Below are 20,464 nucleotides of genomic sequence, written 5' to 3' on the forward strand. Positions count from 1 at the left end.
ACATTTACGCGCACTGCACACAAATCACATACAGGAGAATTCCTGTGACGTTTTAGAAAGTTGCAGAAAATACCGACTCACTGAAGCGTTTTATCATATGATAAACTTGGGCAAATTAATATTTAAAGTTCAATATGGTTTTTGAATATTGTTGAATTTCGTTTTATCTGCCACGGGCCGCGGTGTATTTTAAATTATCTGTTTAGAGCATTGTGCAAGCAGATACAGACCTTTTTACAGACCCATCTGTGGTAGAATGACCTTTTTGCAGACCCATCTGTGGTAGAATGACCTTTTTGCAGACCCATCTGTGGTAGATTGACCTTTTTGCAGACCCATCTGTGGGAGATTGACCTTTTTGCAGACCCATCTGTGGTAGATTGACCTTTTTGCAGACCCATCTGTGGTAGAATGACCTTTTTGCAGACCCATCTGTGGTAGAATGACCTTTTTGCAGACCCATTTGTGGTAGAATGACCTTTTTGCAGACCCATCTGTGGTAGAATGACCTTTTTGCAGACCAATCTGTGGTAGATTGACCTTTTTGCAGACCCATCTGTGGGAGATTGACCTTTTTGCAGACCCATCTGTGGTAGATTGACCTTTTTGCAGACCCATCTGTGGTAGAATGACCTTTTTGCAGACCCATCTGTGGTAGAATGACCTTTTTGCAGACCCATCTGTGGTAGAATGACCTTTTTGCAGACCCATCTGTGGTAGAATGACCTTTTTGCAGACCCATTTGTGGTAGATTGACCTTTTTGCAGACCCATCTGTGGTAGAATGACCTTTTTGCAGACCCATCTGTGGTAGAATTACCTTTTTGTGGCAGACATTTTTGCAGCAGGACGCTTAGTAGGGAAAAGTTTGTAAGTTTGTAACCGCAAGTTTGTAAAAACTATGTAAGCGATGAGGTTTTTAGGACAGCCCATATTGTGGGACGGACTGTAAACAACGAGGAGACATTAAAAATAATGTCCAAAAGCATATTAAATAATATCCAAAAGTGGATTACGGGGGATTTTTACAAAGAGAGAGTCTCATTCACCTCAAGTAATTCCATCGCTGACAAAAGTAGAAACATGCAATCATCACTGAGGTTAATGCCTGTACAGGGCACTGCAAATTCCCTGTGTTGTCCAAACATGACAGATGCATGTGAAGGTCATGACAGATGCATGTGAAGGTCATGACAGTAGCATGTGAAGGTCATGACAGTAGCACGTGAAGGTCATGACAGTAGCACGTGAAGGTCATGACAGTAGCACGTGAAGGTCATGACAGTAGCACGTGAAGGTCATGACAGTAGCATGTGAATGTCATGACAGTAGCACGTGAATGTCATGACAGTAGCACGTGAAAGTCATGACAGTAGCATGTGAAGGTCATGACAGTAGCATGTGAAGGTCATGACAGTAGCATGTGAAAATCATGACAGTAGCATGTGAAGATCATGACAGTAGCACGTGAATGTCATGACAGTAGCACGTGAATGTCATGACAGTAGCACGTGAAAGTCATGACAGTAGCATGTGAAGGTCATGACAGTAGCATGTGAAGGTCATGACAGTAGCATGTGAAGCGCATGACAGTAGCATGTGAAGCGCATGACAGTAGCATGTGAAGCGCATGACAGATGCATGTGAAGCGCATGACAGATGCATGTGAAGCGCATGACAGATGCATGTGAAGATCATGACAGATGCATGTGAAGATCATGACAGTAGCATGTGAAGGTCATGACAGTAGCATGTGAAGGTCATGACAGTAGCATGTGAAAGTCATGACAGTAGCATGTGAAGGTCATGACAGTAGCATGTGAAAGTCATGACAGTAGCATGTGAAAGTCATGACAGTAGCATGTGAAAGTCATGACAGTAGCATGGGCGCTGATGACTACATAATGTCAGAAATGGCTCATTGATCAGACATCGAAGGCCACACAGGATGATACTATGAGAACGGGGAGAAGGGGCTGTAGGATTTCTGCCAAATACATGGATTTGTCGAAGTAGTCACTGCTATGTTCTTAGCTTTAAATTTTAGGTCAACCAAGACTTTAAAATGTGTCTAAACAAATGACCCTCGACCCTTTATCTCTAGAGGGTCGACGAGATATCTTGTCCCTTTGTCACAGGATTTCCTGTCCTGCTGGCATGATCCTCACAGAGGGAGTCTACTACTTCCTCTCCTCCTTCCCTGCTCAAGACAGCGAGTTGAACTGCCTGCCTCCTTCCATTAGATGATAGAGGTCAAACACGGAGCAAGATGACACACGAAACCTCCCGCCACAGAGTTCAGAGCCTGAGGCAGCAGTCCCAAAGTTCCAAAGATAAGCAGAAAACCCTCTCAGTGGGATGCGGATGGCCTCTTCAATACAGCGGAAGCAGAAAACCCTCTCAGTGGGATGCGGATGGCCTCTTCAATACAGCGGAAGCAGAAAAGCCTCTCAGTGGGATGCGGATGGCCTCTTCAATACAGCGGAAGCAGAAAAGCCTCTCAGTGGGATGCGGATGGCCTCTTCAATACAGCGGAAGCAGAAAACCCTCTCAGTGGGATGCGGATGGCCTCTTCAATACAGCGGAAGCAGAAAACCCTCTGTGGGATGCGGATGGCCTCTTCAATACAGCGGAAGCAGAAAACCCTCTCAGTGGGATCTGGATGGCCTCTTCAATACAGCGGAAGCAGAAAACCCTCTCAGTGGGATGCGGATGGCCTCTTCAATACAGCGGAAGCAGAAAACCCTCTCAGTGGGATGCGGATGGCCTCTTCAATACAGCGGAAGCAGAAAAGCCTCTCAGTGGGATGCGGATGGCCTCTTCAATACAGCGGAAGCAGAAAACCCTCTCAGTGGGATGCGGATGGCCTCCAATACAGCGGAAGCAGAAAACCCTGTCAGTGGGATGCGGATGGCCTCTTCAATACAGCGGAAGCAGAAAACCCTCTCAGTGGGATCTGGATGGCCTCTTCAATACAGCGGAAGCAGAAAACCCTCTCAGTGGGATGCGGATGGCCTCTTCAATACAGCGGAAGCAGAAAACCCTCTCAGTGGGATGCGGATGGCCTCTTCAATACAGCGGAAGCAGAAAAGCCTCTCAGTGGGATGCGGATGGCCTCTTCAATACAGCGGAAGCAGAAAACCCTCTCAGTGGGATGCGGATGGCCTCTTCAATACAGCGGAAGCAGAAAACCCTCTCAGTGGGATGCGGATGGCCTCTTCAATACAGCGGAAGCAGAAAACCCTCTCAGTAGAGTGTTCCATCCAATTGGCAACAGATTTTAATGTGAATATTCTACAATTCGTATAAAGAAAATATGCACCTTTTCCCACCTGTGGACTTGATGCGGATAAAAGTCAGTGCGTGATGACATAGTACACACAAAAATGTACTTTTTTTCGCTTTTGTTTTCATGTACTGAATAAACATCTAAAGTTGAACTCTACTGATAGGTTTGTCACAAACTGTTGTGTTAAATAGGGAATGTGCCTCCTCTGGTCTTGGTGCCTAAACTCTAAGCCAACAACTGGCAGATACAGTGCAGGCAGGCTAGTCTACATGATGAGATTATTATGGTTAAGAGACAGAATGTTATTTAGTGAAAACGTCAGCCAAGCATCGATGATCATGTCACCAGAATAAGACCCTGGATATTTATTGGAAAGGAGCATCAAGCTCATCATCATCATCTTGCTCTTTCACCTCCCTGTGAAGTTCATCATCATTTATTTCATCTGTAGCCTAATAAACTGTATGTTTCTGGATGAGTCGTAGTGAGAGGACAGCGCAACATGTCATCACGTGACTCCATATCATCAGTTTACTTCAATATTATTGTTATTACAACAATATTTGTGCATAAAGGCGTTTTCACCATCATTTCTCACGTAATACATTTTACAGACAAAAACAAAAGATCCCACCATGTCGAACTAACAAATAATCTGTCGGCATTTATAAAATTATACTGAAACTTCCTGTTTCCATCACAGCTGTCATTCGTTTTTAAATTTATTTTTTATATGGTATGACTGAGCTGTGGATGGAAACGTGCTTAGTGGGATCCGGATGGACTCTTAATTACAGCAGAAGTAGCTATCACACAGCTCAAAGTGACAACCTTTGATACCTTCTCCTGTCGATCCACCAAGTGCCATCCGATGGACACTTTAAAAAGCATACTCTCGTCATGACTTGGAGATGAGTAGCCAGTAATTATGTCTAATGGGTAACTTTAGCCTGAAAGTGCCCCCCCCCAGCTGACTAAGTGCAAGGCTGAAAAAAGCGGATCTGTTGCCAGGACAAGACATCGGACACTACCCCTGGAGCTTCACTTTAGTCTCAGCGCCTGGCGGTGACATACGGCCGACGGGTGGAACTGATCTCCTGGTGCAAAGCCTCTTCACGAGATGGCTTTACAAAACCCTCCAGGGACCTTGTCAGGAACCTTATCAGAGAACTGCGGAACTCTGGCTTCTCACATCTCTGACATCTGGCACACTGAAGCCTTCCACCCCCTCGCTATGTCCACAAGCAACCCATAGCCTTGTAAAAACAAGTCTGCCAATTTGAGTGCCTGAGAACACCAGGTTTGCAAATCCTAATGGCAGTGAAGGGCCTGAGCAGTAACCCATTGCTGAAATGACTAGCAAACAGAGGACAGGAATCTATGGTATGTAGTGCTACAGACTGATGCCAATGTTGTGTCTTGCGGAACATAATTCACTTTTTTCTGGGCTACGGGGTGTGTACAGCAGCGTAAAAGTCCCCTGAGGAGGAGACATTAGCGCTAAGATGGAGCCCCATGCACTGCTTAACACCCATCAAATTCAGTGATTACATGAGAGGTTTCGAGACAGCACAAAGCTCTTATCCCCCCACACAGAGAACTAGATTACGTCTGTTGCTCACTCCACTTGAAAGCAAAGTGCTACATCAAAATCTCCTAAATCACTTGGTCATAATGAGCTAGACATACTAATACTCCAGCAGCAAACAAACATCTGCCATCGTTCAAATCAGTTGATTAGCAGCCAAACGCAAAACGAAGACATGAGACGGCTTGTTTCGTACCTTTTCACTTGTCATTTTCTTCAGGTTTCTGCATTCGCCGTTGTCCATCTCCTCTGGCTCACTTCTAATGGCTAACGGTGGTACAACAATCCGTGTGGAATCCAGGGCGATATTCCCAAGTTGCTCAGTCACAGCCAAGTCTGTATTTTGCGTACCCTCAAATGGAATGCCACGACATGCCAAAGGCAAAACTAGGGCACCTACATCCTTCTCAGTAGTAGCCACAAATTCACTTCTCTCCTTCTTAGTTTTCCCAGAACCACCCTCTTTGTCTTTCTTTCCACCAGGAACATTCCGGGAGGCTTTGCTGCTCTTCTCGGCACCCTTTCCAGAGTTGGTGTTTGCCGTGGGACCTGTACCAATGGCGGATCCTGTGACCTCACCCTGGGTTCGCACCTGGGCCTCTTTCTTGGCCCCGTCTGAGGCCAAGGCCTTGCCACTGTCCTTTGAGCTCTTACTACGCTTTGATTTGGGTTTACTCTCTTTGCCTTGAGCAGCGGGTACGGGGCTAACAAATGTAATGTTGTCCGGTAGAGCTGCTACAGCGCTGGGAGGGGCAGCCATGCCCCCACCGTCTTTAGTACCAGACATCTCAAGTTTGTCCTTTTCTAGGTCTGCGTCAAGGTCAATGATCAGATTGCCAACACCTATATCCCATTCGTCGCCGCTGTCATAAGTGTCCACTGCATTAGAGTCCACACCTTTCCCGCCTGCAGTGCCACTGCTTAGGGACATCTTAGTGCCAGCGGCCCAGGCGCGCCACAGTTAAGTCTGACCTTCTCAGACCACTGGAGGCAGTGGGAGAAGGCTTACAGCAGCTTTAGGGTCTTCTCCGTATCCCCTTCCCAGTAACCCACATTGTTTGCTCTGTAAAGAGAGGAAGAGAAAATGTGTGAAAAGTACGCAGTCAAAAGTCAAGCTCTAACATTCCAAGATAAACTATAATGAGATCAGATATTCGAATCTTGTAACACAGGAAGGTCTGGCAGGCAAGACGGTATCCACTTTCATAAAGTATTGTAAACCTACAAAGCACTTTCAGACAATGTGTACAAATAATTATTCCTAAACAGGTGCCTGAGGGAAAGTCTTTCTGACAATGTTTTGTCTCGTTGACCTAATGTGTAGTCTCGTTGACCTAATGTGTAGTCTCGTTGACCTAATGTGTAGTCTCTGTAGCTCGTTGACCTAATGTGTAGTCTCGTTGACCTAATGTGTAGTCTCTGTATCTCATTGACCTAATGTGTAGTCTCGTTGACCTAATGTGTAGTCTCGTTGATCTAATGTGTAGTCTCGTTGATCTAATGTGTAGTCTCGTTGATCTAATGTGTAGTCTCATTGATCTAATGTGTAGTCTCGTTGATCTAATGTGTAGTGTGTATTTGACCTAATTTGAAGGTGCAATAGCTTTGCTTATCATAAACTGTACCATTCCTGAAAACAATAACCAAGCTTCCTCGATGCACTCTCAAGTTCAGGCAGAAAGCAGCCTTTAGGTTTACAAGGCACATGGCGGCTTTGCCAGGGAGGGTGAGGTTTCTGCAAAACACCAAACACATATGGAGTCCATTTCCTCTTTTACCAGCAGGTTGACGTCAGGCAGGACTAAAGAGACCTCTGAAATCATCAAAGCCACAAAGCCTTCCCCAGAGATCAAGCTCCAGGCTCCTCACCAAAGCTCCTCCCTCACCGGATATTTAGTCTAATTAACACCATGACATATCAATCCACTGCAGTCAACAAAAGCACCAAAACAAGGTTGACTTCTACTGCCGGCATCAAAGCCCACTTACCCAGTTTGCTCTATATAAACTAATGGGGGAGAAGAAAAAAAACAGTGTCAGCATTAATGATCTGTAATGAAGGTCTTGATGAAGCAACCATGATCTTATTAGGCTACCTCTCCGCTGTGAGACATTTAATACGACACACAAATAGATTAGCATTCATAAATCAGTGGGGGTGGGAGGACCTGACTAAACAAAAAGAAACACTTAGGCCTAAGTTCTGGTTCATCTTAGCCAGCCTGTACGATCAAGCGGACCAAAATGTAAGGCAAAAAGAGACTCTCTAGCAATGGCCTTCTTCTTAACCTGTTTGTTCTGAGTTATTGGTATTCCCCACACAAGCATTTTTTTTTTACACGTGACAGACCAATAAAGAGTGAAACAAGACCCAGGCATTTTATGGGCCCCGACACACATTGCCTCCATTGAGGCAGATCACAGCCCTTTGCCTCCATTGAGATAGATCACAGCCCTTTGCCTCCATTGAGGCAGATCACAGCCCTTTGCCTCCATTGAGATAGATCACAGCCCTTTGCCTCCATTGAGGCAGATCACAGCCCTTTGCCTCCATTGAGATAGATCACAGCCCTTTGCCTCCATTGAGATAGATCACAGCCCTTTGCCTCCATTGAGATAGATCACAGCCCTTTGCCTCCATTGAGATAGATCACAGCCCTTTGCCTCCATTGAGATAGATCACAGCCCTTTGCCTCCATTGAGATAGATCACAGCCCTTTGCCTCCATTGAGATAGATCACAGCCCTTTGCCTCCATTGAGATAGATCACAGCCCTTTGCCTCCATTGAGATAGATCACAGCCCTTTGCCGCTTTTGATTTCCTAACACTAGGTCAAAAACAACTCGTGTGCCGGAAGAGGAGCTTCTCCTTCACAAGCCCTCTTTTCAAGGCACTTATCATATGAATGCCTTGGCGTAACCCTTTTGCTCCTTCATGACAATGGAAGGCTAATTCTCCCTCCCTCCCTCCCACCCTCCCACACACACACACACACACACACACACACACACACACACACACACACACACACACACACACACAGAGAGAAAGAAAGAGCGTGATGCACTCGAGATGTTTGCATAGTCTGAGATGCATGACACGTAACATAAACAAAGTACATTACCATTTTAGATACTCTGCTTTGGCATTATTCTAGAAATGGAAAGGTAAATAACAACAAAAATGTAACTTTACAACAAACAAAATCTTCCCTTCACAGGAAACAGGATATAGCCAGTGGATTAGCCACCGTTTTCAGCATTGGCTCCTTCCTTGCTCTAGCTACTATAGCTCTGGCTGTGTTGCAGAGTGTTCTGTTGAACTCTTGACATGCTCGGCCAGCAGCAGGGTAAAATGCTCCGTCTGCGTTTGATTGGTTGTGAAGCCAGATGGTCAGACAGGGGGTGGGGTGGGGGGGGGAGAATAAATAAAAATAACTCTTTAGTAGTCTGGTCTAATCCTTTAGTCACAGGGATTGAGCCTGCTGAGAGGGGCAAGCATTCCCGTCAAATACAATCCCAACTAAAAAACTTGAGGCCACAGAATCAGGAAGAATCTAGTCAAACATACTGCAAAAATGGATGGGTTCTACCTGATAAACACTTAGGCTGTCTGACTATCAATCTGCTGCTACTCTCTGTTCATCATATATGCATAGTCACTTTAACCATATCTACATGTACATACTACCTCAATCAGCCTGACTAACCGGTGTCTGTATGTAGCCTTGATACTTTTATAGCCTCGCTACTGTATATAGCCTGTCTTTTTACTGTTGTTTTATTTCTTTACTTACCTATTGTTCATCCAATACCTTATTTTGCACTATTGGTTAGAGCCTGTAAGTAAGCATTTCACTGTAAGGTCTATCTATACCTGTTGTATTCGGCGCATGTGACAAATAAACTAATTTGATTTGATCAATCTGCGATTTTAAGAACTCTATCCTGCAATGTCAGGGAAAGACCGTGTTGAAAAGATAACATAGAATCTAATAAGACTTTTTGTGCTGCTTGAAATGACAGTCGATTATTCTAAGGCAAGCAGGATGCCAGAGCTATTCTGAGAACTGCCTTTCTGGTGAACTGTCTCTAATTCCACACTTAATTAAACGAACTGAAGTCGGAGGATTTCAGCAGGATGAGACGTGATTACAAAATGTCCACTCGCTGCTCTGCTCTCTTTTCATTGTCCTTCAGTAACACGCTCCTTACATGGTAATTGTTCCAAAAGAATCTGGGCAGGTCCATGGCAGAGTGATGTCAAGACTCAGATGTTTCACTTTAAAATGTATGATAAACAAAAGCCAATCACTGCAAAGGTATACAAGCCATACAACTCTATGCACAAGGACTAATTAATTTCCACAGAAAATATTACAAAACCACATTTATATTCAACAAAAATATAAACGCAACATGTACAGTGTTGGTACCATGTTTCATGAGTTGAAATAAAAGATCCCAGAAATGTTCCATACACACAAAAAGCTTATTTCTCTCAAATCTGGTGCACAACACCAGTCTGGATGTCAACAGTGAAGAGACAACTCCAGGATGCTGGCCTTCTAGACAGAGTTGCAAAGAAAAAGCCATATCTCAGACTGGCCAATAAAAAGATAAGATTAAGATGGGCAAAAGAACACACGACACTGGACAGAGGAACTCTGCCTAGAAGGCCAGCATCCTGGAGTCGCCTCTTTACTGTTGAAGTTGAGACTGGTGTTTTTCGGGTACCATTTAATGAAGCTGTCAGTTGAGGACTTGTGAGGCGTCTGTTTCTCAAACTAGACATTCTAATGTACTTGTCCTCTTGCTCAGTTGTGCACCGGGGCCTCCCACTCCTCTTTCTATTCTGGTTAGAGCCAGTTTGCGCTGTTCTGTGAAGGGAGTAGTACACATCGTTGTACATGACCTTCAGTATCTTGGCAATTTCTCGCATGGAAGCCTTCATTTGTCAGAACAAGAATAGACTGGCGAGTTTCAGAGAAAGTACTTTGTTTCTGGCCATTTTGAGTCTGTAATCGAACCCGCAAATGCTGATGCTCCAGATACTCAACTAGTCTAAAGAAGGCCAGTTTTATTGCTTCTTTAAATCAGAACATCTTTCAGCTGTGCTAACATAATTGCAAAAGGGTTTTCTAATGATCAATTAGCCTTTTAAAATGATAAATTTGGATTAGCTAACACAACGTGCCATTGGAACACAGGAGTGATGGTTGCTGATAAAGGGCCTCTGTACACCTATGTAGATATTCCATTAAAAATCTGCCGTTTCAAGCTACAATAGTCATTTACGACATTAGCAATGTCTACACTGTATTTCTGATCAATTTGATGTTATTTTAATGTTTTTGAAAAAAAAGTGATTTTCTTTCAAAAACAATGACATTTCTAAGTGAACCCAAACTAGAGTATCTACTTTTTTTATACACACACACACACACACACACACACTATCAGTCAAAAGTTTGGACACACTGTATTCCCAATCTGGCTCTCATACCATCACGGTCACCTAATCATCCCCAGCTTACAATTGGCTCATTCATCCCCCCTCTCCCCTGTAACCATTCCCCAGGTCGTTGTTGTAAATGGGAATGTGTTCTCAGTCAACTTACCTGGTAAAATAAGGGTTGTACAAAAAAAAGTGTTTTCCTTTATTTTTACTATTTTCTACATTGCAGAATAATAGTAAAGACATCAAAACTATGAAATAACACACATGGAATCATGAGGTAACTAAAAAAGTAGCCACCTTCAGCCATAATGACAGCTTTGCACACTCTTGGCATTCTCTCAACCAGCTTCACCTGGAATGCTTTTTCAACAGGCTTGAAGGAGTTCCCACATATGCTGAGCACTTGTTGGCTGCTTTTCCTTCACTCCGCGGTCCAACTCATCCCAAACCATCTCAATTGGGTAGAGGTCGGGTGATTGGGCAGGCCAGGTCATCTGATGCAGCACTTCATCACTCTCCTTCTTGGTCAAATAACCCTTACACAGCCTGGAGGTGTGTTGGGTCATTGTCCTGTTGAAAAACAAATAATAGTCCCACTAAGCGCAAACCAGATGGGATGGCGTATCGCTGCAGAATGCTGTGGTAGCCATGCTGGGTCAGTGTGCTTTGAATTTTAAATAAACCCCTGACAGTGTCACCAGCAAAGCACCCCCACACCACCACCTCCATGCTTCACGGTGGGAACCACACATACAGAGATCATCTGTTCACCTACTCTGCATCTCACAAAGACAAGATCTCAAATTTGGACTCATCAGACCAAAGGACAGATTTCCACCAGTCCAATGCTCATGTTTCTTGGGCAAAGCAAGTCTCTTCTTATTATTGGTGTCCTTTAGTATTCGTTTCTTTGCAGCAATTCGACCATGAAGGTCTGATTCACGCAGTCTCCTCTGAACAGTTGATGTTGAGATGTGTCTGTTAGTTTGGGCTGCAATTTCTGATGCTGGTAACTCTAATGAACTTATCCTCTGAAGCAGAGGTAACTCTGGGTCTTCCTTTCCTGTGGCGGTCCTTATGAGAGCCAGTTTCATCATAGCGCTTGATGGTTTTTGTGACTGCACTTCAAGAAACGTTCAAAGTTCTTGAAATGTTCATGATTGACTGGCTTTCATGTCTTAAAAGTAATGATGGACTATCGTTTCTCTTTGATTATTTGAGCTGTTCTTGCCATAATATGGACTTGGTCTTTTACTAAATAGGGCTATCTTCTGTATACCAACCCTACCTCGTCACAACTGATTGGCACAAACGCATTCACTTTTAACAAGGCACACCAGTTAATTGAAATGCATTCCAGGTGACTACCTCATGAAGCTGGTTGAGAGAATTCCAAGAGTGTGCAAAGCTGTCAACAAGGCAAAAGGGTGGCTACTTTGATTAATCTCAAATATAAAATATATATTTGTTTAACACTTTTTTGGTTACTTCATGATTCCATATGTGTTATTTCATAGTTTTGATGTCTTCACTATTATTCTACAATGTAGAAATAAAGTAAAAATAAAGAAAAACCCTGGAATGAGTAGGTGTCCAAACTTTTGACTGGCACTGTATATAGTGTATATTTACGTTGTATCATACATGATGAATTCAAAAAAATGTATCATAATTACTCCTTGTTAGAAAAAAGTTAGGTCCAAATCGAATCTTAGGTACTATAATTTATTGAATAGTACATGAATCCTATTAATTAAAATGGCCAATTTGGGTGCTAACAATTAGCTTAATTTCTCAGAGATTAAATGATATTGTAACAATAATATTGCAGGAATTGTATCCGTTTCTAACGACAGAAAGGATTTCAGAACAACCTGATGGTTTCCGTCCTCTTTCTGGTGCTTTCTGGAGGTGGAACGACCAAGACTCCTGTTTTCAGAACAACCTGATGGTTTCCATCCTCTTTCTGGTGCTTTCTGGAGGTGGAACGACCAAGACTCCTGATTTCAGAACAACCTGATGGTTTCCATCCTCTTTCTGGTGCTTTCTGGAGGTGGAACGACCAAGACTCCTGTTTTCAGAACAACCTGATGGTTTCCATCCTCTTTCTGGTGCTTTCTGGAGGTGGAACGACCAAGACTCCTGTTTTCAGAACAACCTGATGGTTTCCATCCTCTTTCTGGTGCTTTCTGGAGGTGGAACGACCAAGACTCCTGATTTCAGAACAACCTGATGGTTTCCATCCTCTTTCTGGTGCTTTCTGGAGGTGGAACGACCAAGACTCCTGTTTTCAGAACAACCTGATGGTTTCCATCCTCTTTCTGGTGCTTTCTGGAGGTGGAACGACCAAGACTCCTGTTTTCAGAACAACCTGATGGTTTCCATCGTCTTTCTGGTGCTTTCTGGAGGTGGAACGACCAAGACTCCTGTTTTCAGAACAACCTGATGGTTTCCATCCTCTTTCTGGTGCTTTCTGGAGGTGGAACGACCAAGACTCCTGATTTCAGAACAACCTGATGGTTTCCATCCTCTTTCTGGTGCTTTCTGGAGGTGGAACGACCAAGACTCCTGTTTTCAGAACAACCTGATGGTTTCCATCCTCTTTCTGGTGCTTTCTGGAGGTGGAACGACCAAGACTCCTGTTTTCAGAACAACCTGATGGTTTCCATCCTCTTTCTGGTGCTTTCTGGAGGTGGAACGACCAAGACTCCTGATTTCAGAACAACCTGATGGTTTCCATCCTCTTTCTGGTGCTTTCTGGAGGTGGAACGACCAAGACTCCTGTTTTCAGAACAACCTGATGGTTTCCATCCTCTTTCTGGTGCTTTCTGGAGGTGGAACGACCAAGACTCCTGTTTTCAGAACAACCTGATGGTTTCCATCGTCTTTCTGGTGCTTTCTGGAGGTGGAACGACCAAGACTCCTGTTTTCAGAACAACCTGATGGTTTCCATCGTCTTTCTGGTGCTTTCTGGAGGTGGAACGACCAAGACTCCTGTTTTCAGAACAACCTGATGGTTTCCATCCTCTTTCTGGTGCTTTCTGGAGGTGGAACGACCAAGACTCCTGTTTTCAGAACAACCTGATGGTTTCCATCCTCTTTCTGGTGCTTTCTGGAGGTGGAACGACCAAGACTCCTGTTTTCAGAACAACCTGATGGTTTCCATCCTCTTTCTGGTGCTTTCTGGAGGTGGAACGACCAAGACTCCTGTTTTCAGAACAACCTGATGGTTTCCATCCTCTTTCTGGTGCTTTCTGGAGGTGGAACGACCAAGACTCCTGTTTTCAGAACAACCTGATGGTTTCCATCCTCTTTCTGGTGCTTTCTGGAGGTGGAACGACCAAGACTCCTGTTTTCAGAACAACCTGATGGTTTCCATCCTCTTTCTGGTGCTTTCTGGAGGTGGAACGACCAAGACTCCTGTTTTCAGAACAACCTGATGGTTTCCATCCTCTTTCTGGTGCTTTCTGGAGGTGGAACGACCAAGACTCCTGTTTTCAGAACAACCTGATGGTTTCCATCCTCTTTCTGGTGCTTTCTGGAGGTGGAACGACCAAGACTCCTGTTTTCAGAACACAGTATAAAACTCCTCCGTACAGAACTTCTGTTGTCTCCTCTATCAAACAAACCGGTTATAGCCCAATTTACTACCTCAGATTTGACAAAAGACTTCTCCGTTTAGTTAATAAGCATTCATAAGATCAATCAGTCATCTTAAATCTTATTAAATATATCTTATTGTTTTGGACTTCAGTGGAGGGGGCTTAAATAATTGCATTTTTCATCCCTTGCCAGATCAATTGAATTTCCCACCAATCCATAATTTTTTCTTTTTTATTTGCTCTCACAAATTCTGCTCTACTTCATGATTGTGGCAACATGGGAAAAATCCCCTGATTGACAGACACTTGTGGCAAGCGATTCCAAGCAATTCTGTCTCCCCACTCCTCTCTCCGTGGAGGATTCTGAGCAACAGTTAGCCATTTGAAAACCCCAGGGTCATGTGGAAGGAGCAACACAGCTTGTCGTCACAGAAATACTGTTACACCGTTTTCCAGGGTTTAGAATTCAACAGTCATTCTGCTGGAAATGCTGCAATTTGAGATAATTACTTGATACTAGTCCTGAGCTACCTGAAGTCCAATACCATTGCAATATTTTTCATTTATTTTACCCTTACCTTACCAGGTAAGTTGACTGAGAACACATTCTCATTGAAAGCAACAACATGGGGAATAGTTACAGGGGAGAGGAGGGGAGATGAATGAGTCAATTGTAAGCTTGGGGATGATTAGGTGACCGTGATGGTATGAGGGACAGATTGGGAATTTAGCCAGGACACTTGTGTTATCATAAGAGTAGGGGTGTTAAGTGCCAAGGGATCTTTAGTGACCACAGAGAGTCAGGACACCTGTTTAATGTCCCATCCAAAAGACAGCACCCTACACAGGGCAAAGTCCCCAATCACTGCCTTGGGATATTTTTTTTTTGCAATCCGAGGAGAGAGCACCTCCTACTGGCTCTCCAACACCACCTGGTCTCCCATTCAGGGACCAACCAGGACCAACCCAGCTCTGCACCCCCCACAGCAACTTGCCCAAACCTCCACCATTTCTCCTTCCCCCAAATCCAGATTGCTGATGTTCTGAAAGAGCTGCAAAATCTGGATCCCTACAAATCAGCTGGGCTAGACAATCTGGATCCTCTCTTTCTAAAATTATCCACCGCAATTGTTGCAACCCCTATTACTAGCCTGTTCAACCTCTCTTTTGTAATGTCTGAGATCCCTAAAGATTGGAAAGCTGCCGCGGTCATCCCCCTCTTCAAAGGGGGTGACACTCTAGACCCAAACTGCTACAGACCTATATCTATCCTACCCTGCCTTTCTAAGGTCTTCGAAAGCCAAGTTAACAAACAGATCACCGACCATTTCGAAACCCACCGTACCTTCTCCGCTGTGCAATCTGGTTTCCGAGCTCGTCATCTGGTTTCCTCAGCCACGCGCTCAAGGTCCTAAACGATATCATAACCGCCATCGATAAAAGACAATACTGTGCAGCCGTCTTCATCGACCTGGCCAAGGCTTTCGACTCTGTCAATCCCCGCATTATTATCGGCAGACTCAACAGCCTTGGTTTCTCAAATGACTGCCTCGCCTGGTTCACCAATTACTTCTCAGATAGAGTTCAGTGTGTCAAATCGGAGGGCCTGTTGTCCGGACCTCTGGCAGTCTCTATGGGGGTGCCACAGGGTTCAATTCTTGGGCCGACTCTCTTGTCTGTATACATCAATGATGTCGCTCTTGCTGCTGGTGAGTCTCTGATCCACCTCAACGCAGACGACACCATTCTATATACTTATGGCCCATATTTGGACACTGTGTTAACAAACCTCCAGACAAGCTTCAATGCCATACAACACTCCTTCCATGGCCTCCAACTGCTCTTAAATGCAAGTAAAACTAAATGCATGCTCTTCAACCGATCACTGCCTGCACCTGCTCGCCCGTCCAGCATCACTACTCTGGACGGATCGGACTTAGAATATGTGGACAACTACAAATACCTAGGTAATACATAGTGGACTGTAATCTCTCCTTCCAAACTCACATTAAGCATCTCCAATCCAAAATTACATCTAGAATCGGCTCCCTATTCTGCAACAAAGCATCCTTCACTCATGCTGCCAAACATACCCTCGTAAAACTGACTATACTACCGATCCTTGACTTTGACGATGTCATTTACAAAATAGCCTCCAACACTCTACTCAACAAATTTGATGTAGTCTATGTATTCACCAGTATTGAGAATCTCATGATTCTATATGTAGTGAGATTCTCATGATTCTATATGTATTGAGATCCTATATGTAGTGAGATTCTCATGATTCTATATGTATTGAGATCCTATATGTAGTGAGATTCTCATGATTCTATATGTATTGAGATCCTATATGTAGTGAGATTCTCATGATTCTATATGTATTGAGATCCTATATGTAGTGAGATTCTCATGATTCTATATGTATTGAGATTCTATATGTAGTGAGATTCTCATGATTCTATATGTATTGAGATCCTATATGTAGTGAGATTCTCATGATTCTATATGTATTGAGATTCTCATGATTCTATATGTATTGAGATTCTGTATGTTTTGTGATTCTCATGATTCTATATGTATTGAGATTCTATATGTATTGTGATTCTCATGATTCTATATGTATTGAGATTCTATATGTATTGAGATTCTATATGTACTGAGATTCTCATGATTCTATATGTATTGAGATTCTATATGTACTGAGATTCTCATGATTCTATATGTACTGAGATTCTCATGATTCTATATGTATTGAGATCCTATATGTAGTGAGATTCTCATGATTCTATATGTATTGAGATTCTATATGTAGTGAGATTCTCATGATTCTATATGTATTGAGATCCTATATGTAGTGAGATTCTCATGATTCTATATGTATTGAGATTCTCATGATTCTATATGTATTGAGATTCTGTATGTTTTGTGATTCTCATGATTCTATATGTATTGAGATTCTATATGTATTGTGATTCTCATGATTCTATATGTATTGAGATTCTATATGTATTGAGATTCTATATGTACTGAGATTCTCATGATTCTATATGTATTGAGATTCTATATGTACTGAGATTCTCATGATTCTATATGTACTGAGATTCTATATGTATAGAGATTCTATATGTACTGAGATTATCATGATTCTATATGTATTGAGATTCTATATGTACTGAGATTCTCATGATTCTATATGTATAGAGATTCTATATGTACTGAGATTCTCATGATTCTATATGTATAGAGATTCTATATGTACTGAGATTCTCATGATTCTATATGTATAGAGATTCTATATGTACTGAGATTCTCATGATTCTATATGTACTGAGATTCTATATGTACTGAGATTCTCATGATTCTATATGTACTGAGATTCTATATGTACTGAGATTCTCATGATTCTATATGTACTGAGATTCTATATGTACTGAGATTCTATATGTACTGAGATTCTCATGATTCTAATACGCCCCATTCCGACAGATCATTCCTTTTCAATTCGCTGTACCTCTGTGCTACATTAAAACATCTTGACACCAAAAAGCATGACTTCCATTAAATACAGAAAGATACAGTTCCTACTCGATGGTTACAGTAGCTAGCGCCAGCTCAGTGTGTACTGAGTGTGCTCTGTTAGCCTCTGAACAGGTTGTCCTCTCCACTCAGTCACACACAAACCCTGGTGGTTTACTGTGCTGATACAGGTGCCCTTCCAGGTGTCTGTACATATCTAAACTCAATTAGCTTTCTCTGCCACATGCCAGTGAGCCAGGAAGTGAACAGCGAGGAGAGGCACCAGTGAATCTGGGCAGACATGCTCCCGCTGCACTACAAGGGCCTAATTAACACAGGCATTCGCAGCGGATGCCTCTGCCTGATGAGAAACGTGAAGGGAAAATAAAGCAGACGCGGGCCAAGGGACGCCTCTCGCAACAAGATGACAGACAAAGGGATTAGATTGATTCCAACCGCGGTTCTGTCAGGGCTTTCAAAGCAGCGGAGGAAAATTAAAAAACAGACAAGATGGAGAGCTGGGTAAAACAAGCGCGAGAGATTACACAAGAGAACCTGTGACCTGATTGGGCAGAGCTCTCTGCCTCTGTCTGCACAGCACCGCCTTTCATTTTTGTTAGTTCCCCCTTCGCTGCAGAGTAATTGAAAAACTCTAATAAAGAATGAGGTTTGAAAGCCTGCTGGCGCAGAGAGAAAGTGACAGGCTCTGTGTGAATCACAGAGAGCTCTCTGAAGAGGCTGGGGCGGGGCAGAGAAGAAGCAGCAGCAGCACAGACAGAAGCACTTCCCCCTGGTTAGATTAGACCCGCTACATCAGATGAAAGAGTTGCTATGGTTTCATCTTCCTTTTGTTTTTCCCCCTCACTAAATCAGAGACCTCTGGGAGCAGAGACACCCCTCCACTGTGGCAGGCCCGGGGAACGATTTATCGAGCCTTCGCTCAGAGATGATGACACACTGAGTGATACAGACGGCCCTATTGCTTTTGCAGACCCGGAACCCGCTCTGCACTAGGCAGGCATTGATTGCCCGGCTATTGACGTGGCTGCTGGGCTGAGTGTGCTCTGCTTCTGCTTCCTGGGAGCTTTGCCTGCCTGCATTATTCAGCTATCATTAAGGAGGGACAGGCGGATCCCCGATGGCCGCCGGGGCTCTGCCTGCCAGGCTCATAACTCACCGGTTTCACTGTCAGCCTTTTACAGACAGTGGCCACCTTCAGCAGTCACATATCAGTACTGCTTCACATCGTCCCGTCTGGTAGGGTCGAGAGGGTTCTGGAAACCCCGTAATGACCTATTGTGTTGCCCTTATCAGTAAAAGCACCCGTATGCCGTTTAAACATCCCACGCAGGTTAAATGCTGTCCATTCGGATCAGTGTCACTCATCAAATCAATCTCCCAGGGTTGTCAAACACAAAGATAATCCTTACCTGCCAAAGGGAATCTGTTGTCACATGACCTCATTCACCCAATTATTTTGTGAAGCCTACCATTTAGGCCTAAAAGCTTTTCGACATCAAGTGTTTTCATATCTTAATAATGGGTTTGCATTCACTGAGCCTGCGTGCATTGCCTCCCACTGTAGTCTAGTTCAATACTGAGGGATTAAAGGAACAATCTGAAAGGGCAATGCTCCAGTATATCATTTTACAATCCATCAACAACATTCTGTTTCACCATTCTCAAACATCTCTGATTGAATCAATATTTTCCTGAATAGGAGAGCAGCAGAGCCTTTCCCTCAGGGGTTGGAGAGTGGATTCCAACTGCAATTTGTCATTTCAATAACGCTCATTCAGAACCTCAGTTTACAGTGTATCCATGGCAACAGGCACACAGAATGAGAAATTCCACTTCGATCCCAATTTCACAACATGCCAGTGGTGATGAAAGCCGGCACGATAGAAAGCAAATAAAAACTAAGCCGGTCTTGGCAGCACAGCCCCGGTCTTGGCAGCACAGCCCCGGTCTTGGCAGCACAGCCCCGGTCTTGGCAGCACAGCCCCGGTCTTGGCAGCACAGCCCCGGTCTTGATCGCCTCTTGAGGCTGGCACCTTTAGCATTGCAGAATAACAACCAAATAAGTACTTCAATTACATTTGTAGGACCTGGCTAATGAGTCATTTCAGTGGGACCCGCTAATGAGGGACGGGTATTCCGTGCAGGGATCCACGCCGAGGCCGGCCAGTGTAATTGGATTGTGTGCCGAATGAAATTGAAATATCCCAAACCAGGCTCCAGGTGATGGGAATCATCAAAGCAAAGTTGATTGGTCACATACACATTATTGCGGGTGTAGCGAAATGCTTGAATTATCAGGACCTGGAGAGGCCAGCCATTCTCTTCTTAGTGTCAGAATTATTTAACCTTTATTTCACTAGGCAAGTCAGTTAAGAACAAATTCATATTTACAATGACGGCCTAGGAACAGTGGGTTAACTACCTTGTTCAGGGGGTAGAATGACAGATTTTTACCTTGCCAGCTTTGGGATTCGATCGAAAAGGTTTAGTGGCCCAACGCTCTAACCACTAGGCTACCTGCCACCTCTACGCTCTAACCACTAGGCTACCTGCCACCTCTACGCTCTAACCACTAGGCTACCTGCCACCTCTACGCTCTAACCACTAGGCTACCTGCCACCTCTACGCTCTAACCACTAGGCTACCTGCCACCTCTACGCTCTAACCACTAGGCTACCTGCCACCTCTACGCTCTAACCACTAGGCTACCTGCCACCTCTACGCTCTAACCACTAGGCTACCTGCCACCTCTACGCTCTAACCACTAGGCTACCTGCCACCTCTACGCTCTAACCACTAGGCTACCTGCCACCTCTACGCTCTAACCACTAGGCTACCTGCCACCTCTACGCTCTAACCACTAGGCTACCTGCCACCTCTACGCTCTAACCACTAGGCTACCTGCCACCTCTACGCTCTAACCACTAGGCTACCTGCCACCTCTACGCTCTAACCACTAGGCTACCTGCCACCTCTACGCTCTAA

General features: G+C 44.0%; 1 protein-coding gene across 2 annotated transcripts in view; it reads right to left on the reverse strand.

The window, feature by feature from the left end:
• LOC120052345 (zinc finger protein 609-like) overlaps positions 1-20,464 on the reverse strand; it is a 164,574-nt gene that overhangs the window by 101,604 nt on the left and 42,506 nt on the right. For both annotated transcript variants that reach the window (XM_038999198.1, XM_038999199.1), the window contains exon 2: positions 5,073-5,939. In XM_038999198.1, coding sequence (XP_038855126.1) covers positions 5,073-5,807 — 735 coding nt within the window. In that variant the 5' untranslated portion in view covers positions 5,808-5,939. The remainder of the gene's footprint in view (positions 1-5,072; positions 5,940-20,464) is intronic.

Source organism: Salvelinus namaycush, chromosome 8 (genome assembly GCF_016432855.1).
Source record: "Salvelinus namaycush isolate Seneca chromosome 8, SaNama_1.0, whole genome shotgun sequence".
NCBI classification, from domain to species: domain Eukaryota; kingdom Metazoa; phylum Chordata; class Actinopteri; order Salmoniformes; family Salmonidae; genus Salvelinus; species Salvelinus namaycush.